This window comes from Scomber japonicus, chromosome 17, assembly GCF_027409825.1.
Source record: "Scomber japonicus isolate fScoJap1 chromosome 17, fScoJap1.pri, whole genome shotgun sequence".
NCBI classification, from domain to species: Eukaryota; Metazoa; Chordata; class Actinopteri; order Scombriformes; family Scombridae; genus Scomber; species Scomber japonicus.
Genome location: NC_070594.1, coordinates 20,983,226 through 21,005,730, shown reverse-complemented (window position 1 = coordinate 21,005,730; position 22,505 = coordinate 20,983,226). Strand labels below are relative to the sequence as shown.

The 22,505-nt window shown below is 38.2% G+C and overlaps 1 protein-coding gene across 1 annotated transcript; it reads left to right on the top strand.

Annotated features, from left to right (window-relative positions):
- Positions 1–1,301: 1,301 nt before the first annotated feature.
- taf1a (TATA box binding protein (TBP)-associated factor, RNA polymerase I, A) lies at positions 1,302–5,313 on the top strand. The gene is made up of 10 exons (XM_053337162.1): positions 1,302–1,425; positions 1,512–1,675; positions 2,213–2,326; positions 2,420–2,618; positions 2,846–2,967; positions 3,111–3,269; positions 3,387–3,453; positions 3,598–3,721; positions 3,907–4,061; positions 5,171–5,313. Exons 1-10 carry the CDS (start codon positions 1,323–1,325, stop codon positions 5,254–5,256), a joined length of 1,293 nt encoding a protein of 430 aa, XP_053193137.1. The 5' UTR covers positions 1,302–1,322; the 3' UTR covers positions 5,257–5,313.
- Positions 5,314–22,505: the final 17,192 nt, after the last annotated feature.

Genomic DNA, 22,505 nt, shown 5'->3' with positions numbered 1-22,505 from the left:
TATCGTTTTCCTCTGCTTCCTTAGCTACTGTAACTGCACATTGGAATCATGTTAGGAGAAAGACATCAAACGCACGTGGATGGTATTTACAGACAGTATTTGGTATCGCTTTGCCTTGTATTCATTCATCACTCAGCGCCTGAATCTGAAGCTAACTAAATCTTCCAAAACATCCGAGGTGTTCGCGGCAGACTGATACTTTTTGGCAGGTATGAACGGGTATGAAGGCATGAAATGATTTTGTTTTATAATGGAGTGGGCTTGCGTCTTCTTGTTGCAAATATCAAACACGAATAGTCATAACTATGTATGTAGCTAGTAACTTAAATAAAACTACGCATGTTAGTTAGCTTACACGTTTCAGTATGTTCAACGCTTTGTATTACAGCTAACGTTTGCGGAAGTTTTAAAAGTACACTGAGACATGTTTTTCTTGCTGCAATCATTCCTCCTCATACTGATCATTACAATTGCTCCATAATACTTTTACAATGTAAGTGAGGGTGGACAAAATCCTTCTGTGCAAAAATATATTTAAAGGTTTAGCTGAAGCTAAAATGAAGCTTCAGACGTCTAAATGAGTCAAATCTGGTAGATATTTTTCAACATCACCGGCTTTTTAGTGCCAGAGTTCCTCTTTTTGTTACTATACGTCCATTAAAGCTCAACAGGGAAACACAAAGAAGGCATGTGACGCTAAAAAAGACTGTGGCAGATATCCACTTGATATGGCTCACACAGACTGCTGAAGCCTTATATAAACTTCAGATGAACTTTTAAATGCATTTACATATGATTAAAGTGAGAAAAAGTCTTCATATGGACACCTGACTGTTGGTTTAAGACAGACTTGATAGACCCCCATTTTGTTAGTGTGTGGGTCCATCTAATGACAAGCTGTGTTACAAGTGTACCTTAAAATCATATGACAGGTGGCCCTACTCTGACTCTGTTTCTTGTCGTGAGGTATCAGTCAGTTCATAGTGTTAGCTGAGAGAAGTCCAGAAATTCAGGGAGTTAATATGATCATGTTCAGGATGTCTCTGTAAACATTGTTGATAATATATATGTCTGTCTATCTGTCTGTCATTTACAACAATCTGATACTGTTTTTAATATGAGAAAGAAATGCCAGAAGTGCATGTATTGTGTTGAGTCGTGGTTGTCTTGTGAGTCAGTCTGCTTGACACATATTTTTCTTTCTGCAGGTGGACGTCCTACACTGGACATTAAAAGGAGATTTTAAAAAAGTCATTAAAAGGAAGCTGTCTTACTTAAGTCTAACAGCAGTGCCAATTATGGATGACTTGGAAACAGAGCTAATGCCTATTGGTAATTTGAATGATGACTGTGATTCCTCGGAGGACAACTCAACAAAAGAAGGAAGGAAGTCAAAGCTCCATTTTGTTAATCCCATTAGTGTTGGTGAGTTGTCCTGGAAAAGTTAACACTGCTTATGACAGATGTGTCCATGTCATGAAATAATACTTTTTCTCACCATCTAATTTTAGAGACGCGAAATGAAACTGGGTTTCACAAGAGCATGAGGATCTGTCTAGAGCAGATCAGAGAAGCCCTTCTGCATCATAGATGGCAGGAGGCAGCTGAATATATGGCATGTTACCCCCAAATGTTAGACGACACAACTAGGGGCAAACATCAGCAGCAAAGAGAGGTAGGTCTGCTTCTGTTGTGTGTTTTTTGTTTTGTGCCCAGCTCACACAAACTTATAATGCACCAATAAAAGGCGGCTTTCAAAGGACTCAAGGACACCTTACAAGTAACATATAACACAACAACAGTACATCAAACAATATAAATCAGGTAACATTTAGTGCAAAGATAAAGAATAAATATGAATGTGACTACAAAGTGCATTAGTACAATAAATAAACAAGAATGTGATTGCATAGTCAGTGTGAGACAGAGTATGCCACTCTGAATAGGTGTGTTTTCAGGCAGGATTTTAAACAGCAGTAGTCACAAGAGTGCCATTTATTACACATAATTCTAGAGTACAGCTTGAATAAGATACTGTGTCTCCTCTCCAAAGCTGTAAAAGAGAATTGGCAAAAAAACAAAACTTTTATTGTCATCCAGCCAAAAATAAATCTGTAGAGCTTGCATATATTTATATAATATTTTTAAATATTGTACATAACTTTGATTTCCGCATCCTTGATATTAACACTCTTTGCAATTCCCATCCCAGCTTATTTGGAGAATGGCCACTGAAATCCTCCACCACCACCACAACTCAAAGATGGAAGACTACAACAACATCTACGAACGAATGAAACATTCAGGAGTTAAACATTACCTGCTGGTATATCAACCAATAAAGCTCACTGCACATATTTCACGTTGATTTGCTTCAATGACGTAGCATTGTTCACACCTGTTCCCTTTGCATCTCCAGATCTGCCTGGAACATTCATTTCACCTGCTGCTCCACGGCCAGATCCAGGATGCAAAGCGTGAGCTGTCTGCTGCTGAGAGTTGGAGGTACGGCAAAGAGTCAGCAGCTCAGTATGAGAGGACTAAACTGATCCACGCCTACAGAAGTTTACTGGATTATATCATCTGGTGTGACAAAAAGCATGCACAGTCCAACACTGGTAAGTCAATACACATTTTAACACCCCAAAACCATCCATTATTTAGTTGTATTGGTTACGCTGGCATGCCACAACCTCTTGTGTGATGTCACACTGACACCTACAGGTTAGACCAAGTAAATGCTCATGGAAGAAAAAAAGGAGCTAGGGAGCTGATGAGGTTGTAGGGAATCTATTTTGTGTTTATGTTACTGCTTTAATTACGCAATGTTTACCACCTGTTTCAGATTATTCAGACTCTGCCAACAACAAGGATATGAACAACTACTTCAGACAGGCTTCAGTGAATCTGAAGGAGATTTTGAAAAATCCCGGCATCTGGGATCCGTTCATATTGAGTTATGTTGAGGTAAACATTTATCCCAAACTGCTTGCTCTCATTAAAAAAATATAAACAGAATAAATATGCTGTACACTTTCAGCTGTTGTTCAGTTTCAGGCCTGGTTCAAATAAAAAAAGCCACATTTACAACCTTTTTTAAATTTTCATAGATGCTGGAATTCTATGAGGATCACGAAGAGGCTGAGAAAGTCCTGAATGACTACGCATATGACAACGCATTTCCCCCCAACCCCAATGCTCATGTCTATCTGTACGAATACTTCAAGAGACATGATGCTCCAGAGAGGAAATTGATGAAAGTGTTGAAGGTATAATAGCACATTTAGAAAGTTAATGTGTGCCTTTCTGTTATTAGATTGATAATTAAGCACACAGACAACATACAGTGACTGATCCGTCATTAAACTTCCTTCCCTCTGCCACAGCACCTCCAAACTTCAGTACCAAGTCACGAGTTGATGTTGGAGTACAGTTTTCTTCTGCTTTGGTCAGGTAATAGCAGATATGACATTTTAACATCTGTTTGGTGAGGAAAGACACAAAGAATTAAAGTTACTGAAATGTATTTGAAAATGAGTATTTTTTAACAGGATAACTCAATGTGTTTTTTTTTCAATGTGTGCTTTTTGTTTACAGATAAAAAAGGTGATGTTCAGAAGGCTTTGGGAGTCGTTCTGGATATGCTGGACTACGCCTGCTGGAGGAGCAACGTGGACGTGTGGAAGCGTTTAAAGGATATTGTTGACAAATTACAGTTACAGTACGTATAAAATGTTTGGTTGGTTTTGAGTAACTAGAGGGTTACTTTTTTGATGCACATTGTTTATTTAACACTAGCAGCAGGACTGTTCTGTATCAGCCCTGAGCTGCTGGTGTCATGGTGGTAAACTTTTTGCTGAAAGTTTTTTACTGAAGCCAGTTCTATAATTTTGTTTACTGAAACAGAGAGGACTGGAAGGAGGTCGTCTCTGAAAAGATGGCTGCGAGAAAAGACTGGTGGCCTGCGCTGCACTTCACAAGATTCCACACCAGGGAAGACTCTAGGGACAACCCGCAGCTGATGGGGGTGAAGGCGTCACTGACAAGCATCCTTTGTCCAGGTCATTATACATAAAATCACATCTGGAGATATTGTGACACTGGCTAAAACCGTTCTTACTTTATACTTGGTATAGACTGAATGCAGTGACCACAGCTGCAGACTGAGACGACTGTTAATTAAGCTAATGCACAACAACAGTCAGCCCTCTGTGGGTCTTCTCAGGGGTGCTCTGTAGAGTTTTGTTGTGTTACTCACCAGAATGCACTACAGTATGTGTCCAACAAATGCACTGATCGTGTTTTCTTCTTCATCAGACATTTTGCAAAGCTGAGTTTTGAATATTTTCCATCCAGTATTGTTAGCGTTCATGTTTATTAGCTTGCAGTCTGCTTCTTCACTAAAACTTTATAAAGGGTGTCTTACAGGCACCTGTACATCAGTGGTTCTCAAACTTTTGACCCCTAAACTGACATAAATTATACTACGGACCCCAAATTGATAAGATTTTGTCCCGCAAGTCTCTGAAAACCCATGATCAAAATAGTCACACGTTCTGTCATTGTGTTACTTATGGATTAAATAGTAGTAAATATAAATTATTACCTTTTTTGCTGGGGACCCTTTGTAACCTCCTCAAGGCCCCCTGGAGATCCTGGGACCCTACTTTAAGAACCACTGCTGTACATCAAGCATGTGCATCCTTGTGTGCATGCACAACAAAATGAGGACTCATAAAAACTGCTCTATGGTGCTATTAGAGGTCAGAAACGCCACAGGGTACCTACCTCTAAGACCCCTATGAAGTCCGTATATTCTGGTTTTAGGAGCTATTAAAATAACATTCCAAAAGTTTCTAAGGTATGCTGGCTGGGAATAATTGTTTTAAAGACATTATTTTGGATGAGCAATATTTTCAAATGAGTGACACTTGACTCTTCATCTTCCAAGAACTTGTATTAATTTAATATCTTAGTGAAGTCGAAAATAAAGCAGAAATTCATTAGTTCATGAAAATATGGATTTGTTAATTGGAGGTAACCTAGAAGTACAGGATTTATGACCTTTGTTGTACCATTTTATGCATTTAGCTAATCTGAAAACAGTTGTTAATGGAATGTGTGCATGCTGTAAGTCTTAATGTAATTTTATTGCATTTACTTTTTACAGACTTAACGCTTAAATACTCTGCTGGAGAGGTAATCAATGAAGGGCAGACACAAAGGAAGAAGACGAAGAAGACAAAGAAAACCTAAAACTGTGACTTCAAACATACACGAACAAAGTTGAGATGCTGGTGGGAATCAGCCAAAAACCCCGGTTCAGTCGTCATGATGGACAGTCTTCATAAAAAAGCAATGTTTATATTATTTTATAGTTCTCTTCTGTGTAAAATATTCTTCACACAAGGTCAAGGACAAGGAGGTTTTCTTTTTATAACTTTGTTCCTTGGTCTTTTTATTATCAAGGCACGTTCTTCTCCACTGTGTGGAGCTCTTGTTCTGTGTTTCTGTAGTGAATAGCTGCTGGGTACAACCACCTTATCTTAACAGAAACTGAATGTAGCTGTGACTCAGTGTTCACGCAGGTTTCATGGCTTTTGTAACAATTTTATCAAAAGCCGAGTCTCACTCTGCCCTCAGCTGACCTTTAACTGCTGCATGGTCTGATTTTAAGGTCACCAGTGAGTGTACACATCACACACAGCCTGGGAGATTTTCTATCTGTCATCTCTATTGTCATGACAGAACAATAAGTCAACACAGGCCTTTCAGCAACTGGATGTGCTCAGGTTTAAGTTAATGTGACAGATTACTGACAGGTGGTTACTGTGAGGGAGGAAACAATTCATGAATATGAAAAGTGCCTTCATAAAGAGATCATGATGCTGATTTGTGGTCAGCCTGTACATGTGCTTGTCATAGTCATTTATGTTTAAAAAAAAAAAAGAAGAAAGGGAGATTTCTTTTGTTTCTAATGGCCTGACAGTATCCTGGCCTTCAAACCCAGTGCCTGATCTCCTGAGCATTCTGCACCGAACCATGAAATAAAGTCTCACATTCAGCAGCATGCCAATTTAATAAGTGAAAGTGTTTGTAATGATTCAGTTTCGGCTTGCCACAGTGTTGGCCATGCAGCAACTCAGTCAGCCGTACTGTGTGTGTGTGTGTGTGTTGCTTTGCAGTCATTACATAAACCAAAGCCCAAAGCGCTTGCCCGACCACAGGAGCAGCTGCAGAAGGGATCTGGGAATACAGAACACATGTCGTTTGAAAATTCAGAACTCGGGGAGCGATGAAGAGGATCGAGCCGCGAGCTGGTCAGTGCTGTGGATTGTGTCCTTTCTGTGACCTTTTTTTTTTTCTTTTTAAACCTTTGAATTTTTTTCTCATCACCCACACAGATGCTCACAGTTGAGATAAGCATCTATTGGGAGTTTCTTCCTCAGGGGTACCTTGACAGTTGAGATCTAGTTTTCTTTCCAGAGATTCAACATGAAGACTCTCCTGTCTCAGGCCCCTTGTCCTTTGACTCAATTCAAGGTCACTCAACAGAAGACCCTCTAGGGCTAGATTGTTGTTCCTCACCCGATTGCACATTGAGATAAATGATGAGAGTTAAAATTCAAATCATTTGTCATCTGTTCTCACCAAATCTCCATAGTTGGGGTGATTTGTGTCAATACACAGTGCTTGTTTGGGTTTTGTTTTGTCCCCAGTGGTAGTAATGAGACAATTAAATTGAAGAATGGCCTGACCCTGAGTAAGATGTAATCATCATCTGTATTAAGGACCACTGAAACTCACAAACAACAAAAGGTGTCTTGGGTGCAGCCATCAGCTCATTGTAGCCTCTTGAGGCAGCAGCAGGAGGCTAGGACTGGGTGTCCTCGCTGTTAACAAGACTTTTACTTGACATTTGCAGGTTTAAGACCTGCAGTCACTATGCAAGCTCAGTCAAGGCACAAGCAAAGACAGCGGGTGACAACATACTCTGTAACAATATGCGTCATTTAAATGTACAATATCAGTATGGATTGTGATATTGTATATTTTCTGGATTATCAATGCAGGCCAGAGAATCAGTTCATGGATAAAATAACAAGACTGGATTGACTAATAAAGCATTAAATAGTGCAGTGTTGGCATAGTGCTTAAATTAGAAAGAAGATTGACTATAATAGCATAGTGTGCCTGTGCCTGATGTGCCTGTAAAGATTATAAATGAACCTGGATAGTTAAGTGTGTACTTCAATAAACCAGTAATGGGATATTCAGGCTAGAGCCTAGACTGAGAGCCTGATCATTAGCATAGCTGATATTATCATCCAATTTCAGCTTATCACAGACAAATCACATCTGTGTCAACACAAGCTGACGCCTAAGAAAAAAATCATTACAGTACAGATAGAAACAGTGTTGCCCACTCAGTATATCAAATTAAAGAGATCCAAATCACAAATATTTGCTTGTATTGTGTATTTATGTTAATAAAAAAACAAAGATTGGCAGATATGCTGACAGACTTTTGAAGAGTGAGATGATATTAATATTAATTGTGTGTGTACTGTCTTGTGTTTGTCAATAAATAGTTACAGTATATAATTCCCCCTAAAACCACAAATTGTGTTGTTTTCACGTCTGTCTGTGAGTGGCTTTAAACAAATCACTTATTAATTAGTGAGCTTTAGAGGTTTTGGTGGACATATTTTTGAACATGTGCACCAGGGAAGCTGCTTCCCTCCCATCTCTTGTCTCTATGCTAAGGTAAAATAAACCCTTCCTGACTCCATACTGAGATTAACTGTTCACTTTCTCACTGGGAGTTAGATAAAAAGATCAATACTACTCTCATCAAACTTTTGACTAGAACGTGAGGTACCACTTTCAGATAAGTTAACATTTATAAAGGGTTTATGAGCACAATGTAATGGCTTTGGGTTGGAATACATTTTGGTTCAAATGTACTGCAGGTCTTTTCTAAGCGTTGATGGGGTATTCCAGAAATAAGGTGCTAAAAAGAAAAAGTGTAATGCTGACAGGGATCTTCTTCCAGGACAACATTTTTTCTCATTAATGGTTTATAGATTATGTAAAGCACTGGTAAACTATGTATTAACCATTAATAAAGTCATACATTATCGCTTCTAAAACTTTATAAAGGGTGTCTTATCAGAAGGTTGTACCAAAAGGGAATTTTCCAAAATGTCAAACTGTTGCTTTAATGCACAGACAGCAGATTTGACATTGATATAGAACTTCTCTCATCCCAGGAAAAAAGCTAATGAGTGTATTTCCAAAAATATGTAACTATTTCTTAAGCTCTCAAACTTCATTATCAACATAGGCCTCAAACATTAAGCATCATATAAACACAAACATCTTTCAGGACAAAGAAAATATGACAATTCTATTTCTTTAAATAATGAGTATTGGTGATTAAATATTTGGTGTAACCTTAACTTTACTTTTCCTCCTGACTGAGAACGTGCCTGTTTTCTGCAGCAGCCTTTATGAATAATGGCAGATGGAGGGAGTGTTACACCACTGGTTCCACCAGCTTGATCAGTGCTCATTGTGCATGAAGCAATGATGTATGTTCATCTGTGAATGCACCTCAAGGTTGTTTTGACATACTGTACTGTAAAATCAATCAACTAAAAAAAACAGTTTCTCTGTAGGCTCATCTGACGACTCTAACAGGCCCTTTAAAAACTCCTCTCGCTTAGGGAGAAATACTGACGTCTACTGACGTCTTCGGCCTAACCCCTTAGTGAACTGACTGGCATAATAATTGTTTGTGTAATTAATTATTGGCGCAAGTTGCAGGCTGAATCCATTTGCTGCTGAGAAGAGGGAAAAAAAACCATCATGTATGGAGAGATGTTTTAATTTTATGCCTGGCGTAGAAAGACCCTGGATGTCTCTTTATAGTGTGAGGCTGACATTAATTGAGTTTTCCCCTCTCTTACAGTTCACCTCCTCCTTTTCTTACACACACACACACACATACACACATACACACATACACAGACACACTGCAGTTGGTGACTCAGGGTCTCGCATGGTTGGTCTGCAGGGCTCTGAGGATTTGTAACCTAAAATCCAGACTTGCACAGTGACAGTGTAACATCTCAGTAGCTCTGCAAGACATTTGAAGTCTGCTGTGGTTTGAGAGTAGAGGGGTGGGGAGGTGGGGTAAGCGAGATGTGGAGGGAGAAAGCGTGATAATTCAGCCATGCAATTTGGACTTAACATACTGATGTGTTCAGTGCCAGTGCTGCTTGCTACAAGCGCAGAGATAAAACAGGAAAACATGAGGCGTTTGCCAGAGCTGCAGCCAGAATCATCTTCAAAACATGACTGAAGATCAAACCGGAGAATAAAAGGGAAATAAAAAATCAAACTCATGAATGAAAATCCCACAGAAGTCTTATCATAATTACATTTGCTTTGGTGCAAAATGGCCAATGTATAATGGGTGTATTCCAGACCTATGATGGCCCTTTTGAACAGGCTGATAACGAAAGGCTTTCGACACACTTATGATACTGGCAGATGCTGAGACAAAAAAAAAAAAAATAGCTTGAGGGAAGTCGAGTCTTGTGGAACTTCAGGGAGGAGGAGAAAAAAGCGGGAGAGAAAAAAAAAAGATTCCCAAAATATCCTCCCCGTTCTGTCTGTGAAGTTGAAAGTGACAACTGCAATACCTTTGTTCTCAGAGTGCAGCTGCAAAAATAGCTTTCAATAATGTATTAGGAGAATAAAGACTGTGAGCTGATTTCAGGGGAGACGGGGCTCTGGTGTGTGGCAAGACCAGGAGCTTTCTCTGCTGTGCACTGACTGTAAGAAAAGATCAGGCTAGAGAACAAAAAACGATGTTCTTAACTTCTAAGATTGCTCTACTTATGCAACGTGGAATAACATCTGGGCCTCGGAATAAACAGCCAATCCCATATATTTACATCTGAGCTCATATCCTCACTGTGGACTGTGCAATCACTGCAACAGGATAATTACTGAGGACTTATTCCTGAAATGTTGCTCATGTATGCAACTGCACGGACAACCACTGTTCCCTTCCCTCCCCTCCAAGCAGAAGACAAGCAGTGCAGAACGCCAATGTAATGACTCTGAAATGGAAAGTGTCTTGACCAACAGAGCATTCACCTGAGGCTATGGAGATTTAATTTCGTGCGTGCCCGAGTGTGATAAGTGGTAATCTAAATGTTGTGAGTTACCTCCAAGCTCTGTGAAGGCCGGCCAACTGGAGCACAATTGGGGAAAGAAAAACCCCTAAATGATTTGAAGTTTGAGGAAGGATAGCACAAGATTATTTCAAGCAGGCATCAATTATTAAGACAAGCAAGACAGCCGTGACACAATCTACAGATGATACCTTTAGAAGAAGTTTTTTTTTCTCTGTTTGCTTGCTATCTCTGCTGGTTTGACTCAGAATAAAATATTGCATCTAGGACTCAACACTTTGAACAAAGGCAAGTGACATTCCTACTCGAATTCAAGATTCATGGTGACCTATATGGAGGCCCAAAGTGTTCAAAATTGAATAAGGAAGTAAAATTGACAATATGAAATACATGATATGAATAAATGCAGACAAAATATATACATATAGTGAAATTTGGAAATAATCAGATTAATTATCATGTTATCATTATAGCCTGTTGTTCTAGCCACACTAGAGGGCATAGATTTAGGGATGGCACTTTGATTTAAACTTAATATCTCAACACTTAAGCAACAATGGGATGAATTGCTACCAAATTTTGTACGGACGTTCACTGTGCCCACAGGACACACACTACTGACTTTGGTAATCCCTTGACTTTTCCCCTAGCAACACCATGAAGTTCACATTTATGGTCTGAAGTTTGATACAAACTACTGGATAGATTGACAGGAACTTTGGAAACACATTCAGGGGGACATTCATTCCCCCTCAGGATGAAATGTATTGTAATGGTATGTAATGATATGTACTCTTACATAATCTGGCCCCTCACAGTATCCTCTCATAATTAATTAGTCTCTATATCATATGTCTGGAAGTCACTTTTCTATTCATTGGTTAAGCCTTCATGAAGCTTTCAGATAGCAGAGACCGTATTCTTTAAGTTCCATTGTATTTGTTTATGGAGAAAAACATTTAAAATAATACTATATAGTCCTAAAACAAAAAAACATGAAACCATGAAAACAGTTGTCATGGTTTTGTATATATACAGGTCAAATTTAACCCAGTAGCAGCACCTATATTAACCTGCTAATGTATTGAAATAAAATTAAGATCATCGTAAACATTAGCTACCTGCTAACCATCCACGTGTTAAGCATGTTAGCATGTTGGCATTTAGCTCATGTATAGCCTCACAGAGCTGCTAGTGTGTCTGTAGACTCTAGGTCTCATTGTTTAATTCAAAAAGTTTTTATTTCACAATGATGTTTATTTCATTACACTGCTTTTCATCACATAGTCTTTGTCTGTCAATCAAGACAAACAGAGAAGATCCAGCTGTACATTTACACCACAGGCAGTGAGTCAGTTATTTCATTATAATGAGCTGGATTGTAAAAAATTGATTGGCCTGTGTCACATTTCATGGTTAGAGTTTGTAATTATCTGTTTCATGATGTCTTATGTGATTGTGAACTGTTCGCCTTTGTTATCTTGACTTTCAGTTGATTGAATAGTCCTCTGGGAGTAGTCAGTGCTCTCTGTTGCATGTTTTAAATCTCATCTCAAGCCCCATTTTTTCCACAAACGCATTTTATTGATGCTTTGCTGGCCCATTTTGTCATAATGCTTTTAACATTTCATTATTTCTTCCTTTTTGTATCTTCTCATTAACTGTGAAACATTTTGTGACTCTGATTTTGTGATATATGGATTGTTACTTTTACTTGAGTTATTATAGCCCTGTCCTGCAGAGGGCACTCCAGCTTTCTGCAACATCCTGCATGTGTTTGATGTTAATGTATCTGTGAAGCATTTGCCAATGTAGTTATGATGTCCTAGTTCTTCATCATAGTCTTATCAAGTTTTTATCTGAAGTGTTGAAGCATCTAGATGTTTGAATAGAACATCTGGAAGATAAAGTTTACTTTTATCCAACATTAGGGTATCTTTTGTGTGGACTCACATGATGTAATCGTTTAATTTATGCCCCCCCTTGACTGAGTGACTACCACTGAGTGTTATGATTATACAGAGGAAGATAATGACTGTAGTTTTCAGTAGACATGTAATCTTAGATTTTTCACTTCCTTTTCTTTTTCCCCTTTTCCAAATAGAAAGAAAACATAATGGGTATTTATAGTACTTGAGCGATCTGGCCCTGTGATATCATCAAGGTGATATCATCCACCAACACAGACGCATACACTCACTTATCAAACCTGCACACTGCAAATGAGGTAAGTTTCACACATGGTTAATCCAGGTAGGCTGAACAGTTCTTTGAAATGGTTTTCCTGAAACCAAACCTGTTAACTACAAACACCGCGCAGACTCATGTAAGCGTATATGTGCCCACTGACTCATGTTGTCTCTACTTATCTGTAATTCTGTGTAAGCACAGTGAGTAATGAACAAAGAGCTCGACCTGACCCAAAGAAGCCTTGTTTGTCAGAGTACCGGGTCTGCTCTGTGGGGGATTGTGTGGTTGGAAAATACAACAAAGCCTGCTGCATTTTGAATGAATGTGGGAGCTAGAGAGCTCAGCTTGTCTGTCTGTCTCTCCATTTCCACCTTTACTCATTGCGTCTCTGGATGGCTGTTAGTGGAAGTAATATGGTTGAAATATTTTATATTATGTAAGTGTGACATCAGCTAAAATGTGTCTTTCTGATATGTAATGCCTAAAGGGTTAAAGGTTATCAAATGCATTAGTGAAAGAGCTTTAACCCTTTATGAGAAAACTGTAGAAATACATATATTAACGCTGATCATCACCCCAGGTATGTGGACCAATAAGCAGCATACATTGACTTTCTTGCCAATATCAGGATCAATACCACTGTCTGAATGTAACAACAAAATCTCTTCCAGCACCTTTAAAGCTCACTATCTAACACTTTACATCTCATGTAAAATCACAACTCATCATTTTTAGACTTCAGTATTTGTATGGATTAAACAAACAAACAACATGTTAATTTTGACACAACCAGGTTAGCTTTTCCCCCTGGGTACAGTCTTTATGTGAAACTAAGCTGACAAGAATGGAAAGTTCAATTGATTTTCTTATCTAACTCTTGGCAAGGAAGTGAATAAGCATATTCACCTAAATGTCTTTCTTGAAGAAGTTCAGTGTTTAGACAGGCTACAGTATAATTAGTTTTATTATATCTGCCAGCATTGCTCTTCTGTTAAAGGGTTTCACATTAGTTTTCATCCTCTTGTTATTAAAGGGTCATCCCAGCTTCTGGAAGTAAAAGTCCTGTTGATGTTCTGCATAGACAATGTAACTGATAGTTGAATCACTTCTAGATGGACAAGAAACTGTCCCAAGTGAATTATTTGTGAAAATGATTAATTACTGTGATAAAAACTAATAAGTACAAAAATGTACACATAACAATTTAAGGGGAGATGTTAATCTCAAATCTGATGGGCCAAAGCAAGAGATTGCATGATCAGCAGCTTTAACCAATTCATTTTGGGATTACAGGTTAATTTTGGTTGAATTCAGAAAACCTGTTGCCAGAAGTTTAAAAAGTTCCAAAAAGTTTAAAAAAAGTTTGAGTTTCTTGAGACTATCCTCCCAAGAAAAACAACACAATGACTGTTTCCCCTAAATGACAGATGTACATATATGAGCTGTTTGACTGTTTGGGGCAAAACACAAATGGTCCAGCGGGTAAATATGCACAAATAACACACGGCAAAAATTCATACTGTGTTTGAACACCTATAATCTGTTTCTTGGCATGTTCCCACTTCCCAACTGCATAAACCTATCAGTGGCACACAAGCCTAACCCTATTGATTCCTACTGAAGACATAAATCTTTAAAAGACAGTCACAGATATACAGTTTAAGCTTTTTTCTTTTAGAACAGAATAGTAACTACTTTAAAAAGCTGGGCACCGTCATTTTTAGCAAACATTTCTTAAACAGTTGTAAATGGTGACGTTGTGGGGGTCTATTCTCTTCAGATGAATGCACATTTGTTGTGCCTGGGAGTATTTGCCTCATCAGAGTGAAACATGTGGGATTGACTCAACATAAACTACAGTGCCCATGTTCATTGTAATGAGACGACATGTAAAACAGTGCAACAGTGTGGTTCACTGATGTGTTTTTATACAAACAATGGAGCTCTATTACACAGAGGAATGAGCTACAACAGGGTTTGGTTAGTCAGACAATACTTGTAAGCAAGACCATTGTTGGGATTGGTCTTTCTTTTGTCAAGGAATTTGTTGACAATTAGAAAAACTATAGAGTATCGTTAGCCTTGACCTTTAACGAATCTATAGATTTAGGTACTTGATCAAAGTCCAAATGATATAGAAGCCAAATGGTCAGCTAATCAATTCAAGCTTTGTAACCTCCACTGAATGTGTCTGCTAGTAGATTTTCATTGCCTGACCTCACTCAAAACTGTGTGCTTTTTCTTTTGTATTCAAAAAGCTGTGATGCTGTACTACAGGCTGCCATTTCGCTGCTGGCCTTCTTCTATGCTGGCCTTTAAATTTGCTGTTTGTGTGTCTTTGTCCTGTGTTTAACTGTGTGTTAGGTCAGATTAACAAATGGTAAGGCCGGTGGCAGGCTGAATGACAGCATTAACTGGAGGACAATGGGAGCGTGGGACTAAGCCCTTTCACAACCTGTCTGACAGCTTGTAGCGTTGATGTCATCCTCTGACTCAGGCTGTTACCACTGCCGCTGTCACCCTGGACGCTTGGATGCATGACATCACCAAATGACACATATCACTCTCCACTACTGTCTCTGTGCTTTCATTTATCTCCTTTTGTCTCTCTATCTCTGTCTCCACTCGATTTGCATACTCATCAGCTTTCCTGCATTGTAGGCTTCCACTTTGTCTGTGGAAAAGGAGGAGCGGAAACATGAAGGGACATCATTAGTTTCCCAAGGAGACTTGAATAAAGGGAGAGAACGTTTGTTGGGTCATGTGACGAGCGCTCAGGGATTTAAAAAAAAAAAGGGTACAAGATTTTTTTTTTAGTGGTGAGTGTTGAAGGCCGGTGATAGCAGAATAACAAAAATATAGAAGAATACTAACTCCGCAGCCTATAATTCACAATTATTAAATATTTCCCTTATATGTTGTTGTCATGATTTACACATACAATTTACAACACTAACCATTGCTCCTTTCTATTAAGAGTATGTGTGAGGTTTTTCATTATATGCAGTCCTACACTATGTCAACATTATAATGACAAAATCGCTGTGACTCTCCACAGCTTTCAATTCATAATGTAAAAAAAGCAAGACTGTTTCTGTTATAAATAGAGCCAATTCTTTTTACAAGGTTGTGTAAAAACACAAAATGGAATATTCCAAGCAAGTCCTAATAATGTGAATTGACGGTGATACTACAGCACACGTCATTTTACAAGGTTGTGTTAATGACAACTGAGCAAACTCCACTTGCTAGTGAAGATCGAGTGATGTGTTGAAAGCCCTGCATACAAGCTAGTAAGCAGACTTTAATTTCAAGATTATACTAACTGTTACTAAACTAAAGTCAAAAATGAACTTTCATGCTTAATAATAAGGTCCAATTTCATAATAAAGATACATTAATTAAAGATGTAATTTAGTAATTCAAACCTGTTAGAGACAAATAATACAATCAGTTTAGCAGAGACTAGGATATCCTACATTTGTCTGTGTCTTACAGGTGGCAGCATCATATAATATTTTTGTCATTTGTATACTGTCGTAATATTAGATATCTTTATTAAGCATGGCCAGGTTTAAACACTCAGTCAACTTTCAAAATTTTAGCTTAATGTATGAAAAATGCTTCCTTAAAGTGTCCAGCCTTTGTTTCTAATGTTAGATTACTTCCTCGTCGTGATGACATCAGATTGTTCTTCTTGGAAAAACATAATGGGCCTTTCCAATCTGATAAATACCTATGTCTCTTTTAGATTTGTCTTTCAAACTCCACATCCCCAATATTTACCACAGGCGTAATTCAATTTTTCTGTTTGTTTTGTGCTCATCATGTCCTGCTCATCACTTCCTGTTTCCATAAAACTCAACAGAAATCAACAGAATTTAATTCATGCAAGTAAGGATATCTTATTTTATACTGTCACTGTCACCTTCATTTGGAATGACAGGTTCACTGTTATTTTCACACAATCTTATAATTGTCATACTTGTCCAACACATTTAGAGCAATAGGAAATGATATCAGCCTGATGGTATCATTACTGACTATATTGTTCAATGTTTCATAAATAAGGAAATTCTACTGCAAGCAGATTTTCTTATACAGCAAGAGAATAACATGTACCATCAAATATAGTTTGCTTTTCAATCCAGACAGCTAAGCTTCGAGATGCAATGCTGAATTTATTATCGGTCATACATTTACATCTTGGTATGATTTTAAAGGGGACATATCATGCTTTTTGTGATTTCCTGTTATTTTTTATATTGTTATGATGTTCCGATGTTAAACATGGTCAAAGGTCCATAATTTGTAAGTCAGAAGCAGGCCTCTCCCTGCTTTGAATGCCCTGTTTGATACTTCCTCCTCCTCAAGATTGTTTGTGCATGTCAACAAACGGCCATCCTATCTGTAGTTCTTGTTGCTAGGGATGTTTGATTGGTGGTTGCTGTTGTCCACTCGGATATTTTGGATCTGATTCTTGCTCCAACATATACAGATGTATTTGGGAAGTTTCTATTCTTAACGACAACTTCTGAAATTAACCAATCAGAACAGAGTGGGCTTATCAGGAGGGGGGCCTTAAAGAGAAAGGAGCTAAAACGGCCTGTTTCAGACAGAGGCTGAACTGAGGGGTTGGTGTAAAGGGTCAGTACAAGATAAATAAGGATTTTTTTTGAACTGTAAATCATGCAAAGATATTCCAGTAGAGCCACATAATATAAATATAGACCCAGCGATGTACATGATATGTCCCCTTTAAGCTTTCGGAAACTTTCTTAACCTGATATGAATGAAAATACAGCTGTGGTTTAGTTAAAACTGACACACTTTACACTTGTAAAAGGTTGTTAAATCTCAAATTGCTCACTCTATATATAAATAGTGCTTATGACCAAAGGTCAGAAAGTAAAAACCCTTCAATTCATCAAATCCCACTTTTACAATTAAGCATATATTTACTATTCACAGAGTGTCACAGCACATCTGCATACACCTGGTGTCGTAAATCCTCCACTGTCAAACAGGAAGTGAAGCGTTTTACATTTCTGACAGCTGTAACAGCTTGTGTCGAATAATACTGGGAAATTGGGGAGTTAGTATGAACAGTATTAGCGACTGTGGAGAAAGCATTTAACACAGACACATATATTAGACACTTATACAGCAATGAAAGGAAATTTCACTGAGCCACACTGACAAAAAACAATTAATGGTGAACCAGTATTTCAGCATTTGCCATTCTATATGTTACCCCCTCATTAATTTACAATAATAGTATTGCAGTGCAAAGCCATCATTCCTATTGCATAGAGACAGCTGCCAGCAGACGCTAAACCTCAGTCCCCCCTGGGACAGTCATGCTGAGCTAAAACTCCCACACAACCATGCAGCAGGTGACCCCCTGTCCTAGAAACAGTTGCTATTTAGACGTGATTAACAACGGATGCAGAGAGAGTCATTGTTATTTATATTATGTTATCCCAGTGTTTGTGTCAGAGGTTGCGGGCAGTGAGTATGTCTGATAAGCTACTCCACTCGAAGGTCACGGCTGTGAGGCTTGGTTTATAACCTCTAAGAAGAGGCAAATGTGTAATAAACAGACACTCACTGTGGACGATGGGTATAAATATCAGGGGACATCATCTAATACCCTCAGTCTTGGAAATCCATCCATGTGTATGATAAGCTTCCATTCTGGGATAAGGTCAGAATTAAATTAGGCTTCCACTGCAGGCAGAATGACAATATTTGCTATTCTAGAGATCATTATCTCACATTTCATCAAAGCATGAGGTAAACCAAAATTGCAAACACACACACAACCACTGCACGCATCAAGCACTACACTGTATCAAGATTAGTGATGCTTCTTCGCTGACTTTATGCACTATAAGTGTGAGCATATACGTGAGCAAGCGAGAACGAATGTTTAAATTTTTTGATTGCTAACTAAACAATATTTGGTAGTTGCTAAGTGACCGTGAGGATGATTCACTGCTCCTCAGGCACAGGGACATGCCAACTGTGAATGAATAATACTGAGCAGACTAGCCCAACTCTGAGAACACGAGGTTGTTATGAGTTCAGTGATGTAGCTGTTATGGTTAGGTGTAAACTATACTTCTCCCGGTAATCTGTCACAGCTACAGGCCTCCTCACACAGGCAACACTTATAGGAGACGTTTGTCATTTTAGTTGATTTTTATTTTTCTATTTGCACTGCTTACAATTATCAGCTAATATCAGTAGTTTCCAGCCTTCGGATGGAACTCCCCTAAAGATTGTGAGATGTTTTTTGGAGGAGGTGGGTATCACAAGTTGTTTTTTAAAGTGTCATTTAAGATACGATCCTGTAGATAATTTGTATTGAATGATTGTATGAGATGATATGATGTTTTCAAAGGCATGGTGGAGGTCAGACGAGGTGAAGACTTCAAAAGTGACAGTTGAAGTGCAGTGAAAAGTTAAATTGTAAAAAATAAAACAATGAAGGCAGTTGAAATGTTATTTCTGTTTAATTCTGAATTTATGACGTAATATTTGTTAATAGGTTTACATGGTTTTGTCTGTAACTCACTGTTAGTGCTGCCTGTTTTGCTTAGGACAGTTTTCATCTCAATCAGACTTGTGCAAATAAAACTAGAAAAGGAAAAATGTACATTAGCTTGCTGCTAAAAATTGTAGTTGAAACATTTGAAATAATTGAGGTCGTAGTTGAAGTGACAAATACTGACTACCATAGGAGTTAAAATGGCAGTGCTGAAAGAAGATAAAGTTTCAGTTTAAGTGTATGCACTGAAAGCAGTGGAAGTGTCAACTTAGGTGTAAGAACTGAGGAGAGTTGAAAGAATTGAAAAGAGCTCAAATGTCAGCGCATGTGTAGGTAATGAATTGAGCTGAAAGTGTCAGTTGAAGCCAAAGCCCTGAAAGAAATTAGCACTCATTCAAGTTTATAAACTGAAAGTGTAATATGTGTAGTGTATATATTTTGATGTTATTGCATGTCTTGTGTCAGGTTTGTGCCGTTATTTAGTCTTGTTACTGCCAGGAATTTTAACTTCATTGAGGCTGTCTTTGTTAAGGGTTAAATAAATTAGTTGTCTAACTCAAAATAGCTGAACACTTCCTCTTCCTGTTATGATGGTGATGTGTTCAGTGATTCCAAGCTTAAAATAAAGATGTGTAAGCTGTTAAAATGATATCTAACACATCTAACACATCTGCAGTGTTATGACATTAAAGTTGAATTTCAACTTTCATGTTGTTTTAACTGTGACTACTAGAGATGCAAGTGTTGTTTGCTAATTTACATGTTGGGTGTAAACACTGATCTTATCAGTATAAGTAATTTGTGGTTCAATGTGTCAAACCTAATGTCTAAAACTGAAACCCATGTCTGTCACATGCTTGTCAGTTTTTGCAAAAGTTTTGACAGGAAATCCACTTTCCATCCAAAAAGTTAAAAAAAAACAAACAAGCACAGGCAGTCATGATGTGACAGAGTTTTAGAGGGAGGCACCATAATGCATCAACAGACTGGGCTCTCAAAGCTCAGACAGTCTGTACGATGACAGTCAAATCCCAAACGTTAATGATGAGCAGATTGTATTTTGTCAGTCCTCGGCTAAGATCTTGCTCATTCAGTTAAATCACCTAATGAAGCGAATGAAATAGATTTTTACATTGACAGTAAGAGAGATTATGGGCCCATCACGTTTGAAGCTGTGTGTTGTGCTATGCTACAGACTAACGGACTGGAAGCTGATAAATATGCATAAAGTAAAGGGGCATAGGTCGCCAAGCTGTTGAATCTTTGGCAGTGTCCTTCCTTGCCTTTGCTGGACATGTTGCTTTTCAAGCTGTTGAGTCTGCAGTGGGCCCATCTGTGCCATTCCCTCTTAGAAACCATCAGTAGAAACCTTTTTCCTGTTCTTAAACCCTCAGCGTTGAAAGAGAAACGAAGTTAATGGCCAGATGGGATCAAATACTAGTAGTGAGGGGGTGGTCTTTTGTACATTTCCCCTTTTTAACCTTATCTCTAGCTATCCAAATGAGGGACATTGTGTGAAAAACACCTGCAGTTATTATTGCCGATGTTTTATGAGTCTCTGGGGTGCAGCTGCAAAAACTGTTGTTCTTCCAGCACAAGCACCGTCATTTGACACGTGCAGTGACGTAGTTGGGGGCAAGGAAGAACTACAGGTTATCTCAGCTTAGGGTAGCCGGGTGTGCTGCTCAAAAAGAAAACTTCCTTGTCCCTTAAAACCATTAGCTACATTTCCAACTGTGAAAAAATATCATGCCAGAGTGACGAGGATGTTATGGATGAGGATATATTTTTCAGTATTTTGGCTGACCTGGATATGCAGTCGTATTTATACTAGCCAGAGCTGGCAATGCATTCTGGTACATGTAGGCACTGCTCCGCAACAGGAAAACTCAATATCAGAAGTCAGTCAGTCAGTCAATATAGAAGGTGCTATATATGATGCTTCAATTGACTACATTAAACATCAACACTGATTGGACATCCACATCAATATGGTGAAATTTTCCCTTTTAAAATTAAAAAACAACAATTAGCACATAGGCGTATATAGTCTCCTGGGGCTTTCCTAAATGAATGCATGTATGAGGACTGGTTTCCACGGTTACATATGGTCGACATCTTCCTGTGCTGCTGTGAATGTGACACCGAGTTTGCACCTTGCTGAAGACAGGAAGTGGTTGGGCTCTTTCTTTTGGGCCAGCCACACCACAACCAGTCACATTTTCCATGCAGAGCAACAAATAGAAAAAAAGGCTAACCACTTGACTGTGTTTAACATCAAAGTTTGACATTATCTCATATCGCGTGTGATCTCTAAACAGATACACAAAGCCACACTCTGTCATGTTTTCCATGGGCTGACATTTATGAGGGAAGATAGTGGGCTCAATCCAGATCTTGCAAAAGTAAGAAAAGGTTGTAAGAACAGGTTTCTCTTCCTCCTGAACATTCAACATGAATAACAAAGTTCTTGTAACATCAGCAACAAAGTTTTAACAGCCACCTGCTCCAATGAAGTTTCCTGTGACAACAGGATTGAGACATTAGTGGTGTTAATGTCATTTTGTTTTCCATATTTGTGTAAATGTAAAACCACAGGTGGTTATAGAGAGCAGGACAAAGAGGAAATAAGATAATAGGGAAATACGGTAAGTTTGTTTTTTTAATCCCACAATTAATGACAGAGCTGCTTGAACAAGAGGGAAGGGAAACTACTGGAAAAATGTACCTCATGCATATTTGAAAAGAGCAAGATATAGCTGGTTCAATAGAATAACAACAAGGTCTTATTTAGCCATGAGTTTTAAAGCATGTTGAAATTACATTAGTTAAGTTAGTATACCACTCATTTGCAACATAAATAAGTTTTGAGAGAAATATAATACTGCCTGAATTAATTAATTACAAAAGGTCAAAAGCGACTGAATTGCAATGATTAATCTATTACTTGACTGATTGTTTTGAGTAAAAAGAAAATAAAATTCTCTTATATTTTATATTTTCTGCTTTGTTTAGTTCTCTATGACAATAAACTGAATATATTTGAGTTGTCGACTGTTGATGGGGACAAAACACCACATTTGAGAGCTTAAGGAAACAGCAATCAACATTTTTCATCATTTTCTTTCATTTTATAGATCGTAAATAATAAATCAAGAAAATAAGGGTGAGATTAAAAGATAATGAAAGTGATCGTCAGTTACAAAGCTAACAAGTTTACTTAATTAACATTCATCTGAAACCACAATCTTTCCCAAACTTTGAAAGTGCTTCTGTTGCCTAAAGCTAACCACATGTGGGACTCAACCCAGTATGCAAACTCAAACTCAACCCAGTGTGCAAACCTGGGTCTCTGGTATTAAAGGCACTTTATACACCCACCATCTAGCCCAACCTGATCCCTAATCTAAGCTTGCTGTACAGAAGTAGAACACTTCCTCCTCTCTTAAAAAACATCTCCAATGAACAGAACCGAGGTAGAAAGTACATCATTTAAAGAAACACATTAGTAATTTCTAGGAGACGGGGTTGATAAGAAACTGTTTTGCTTCAGA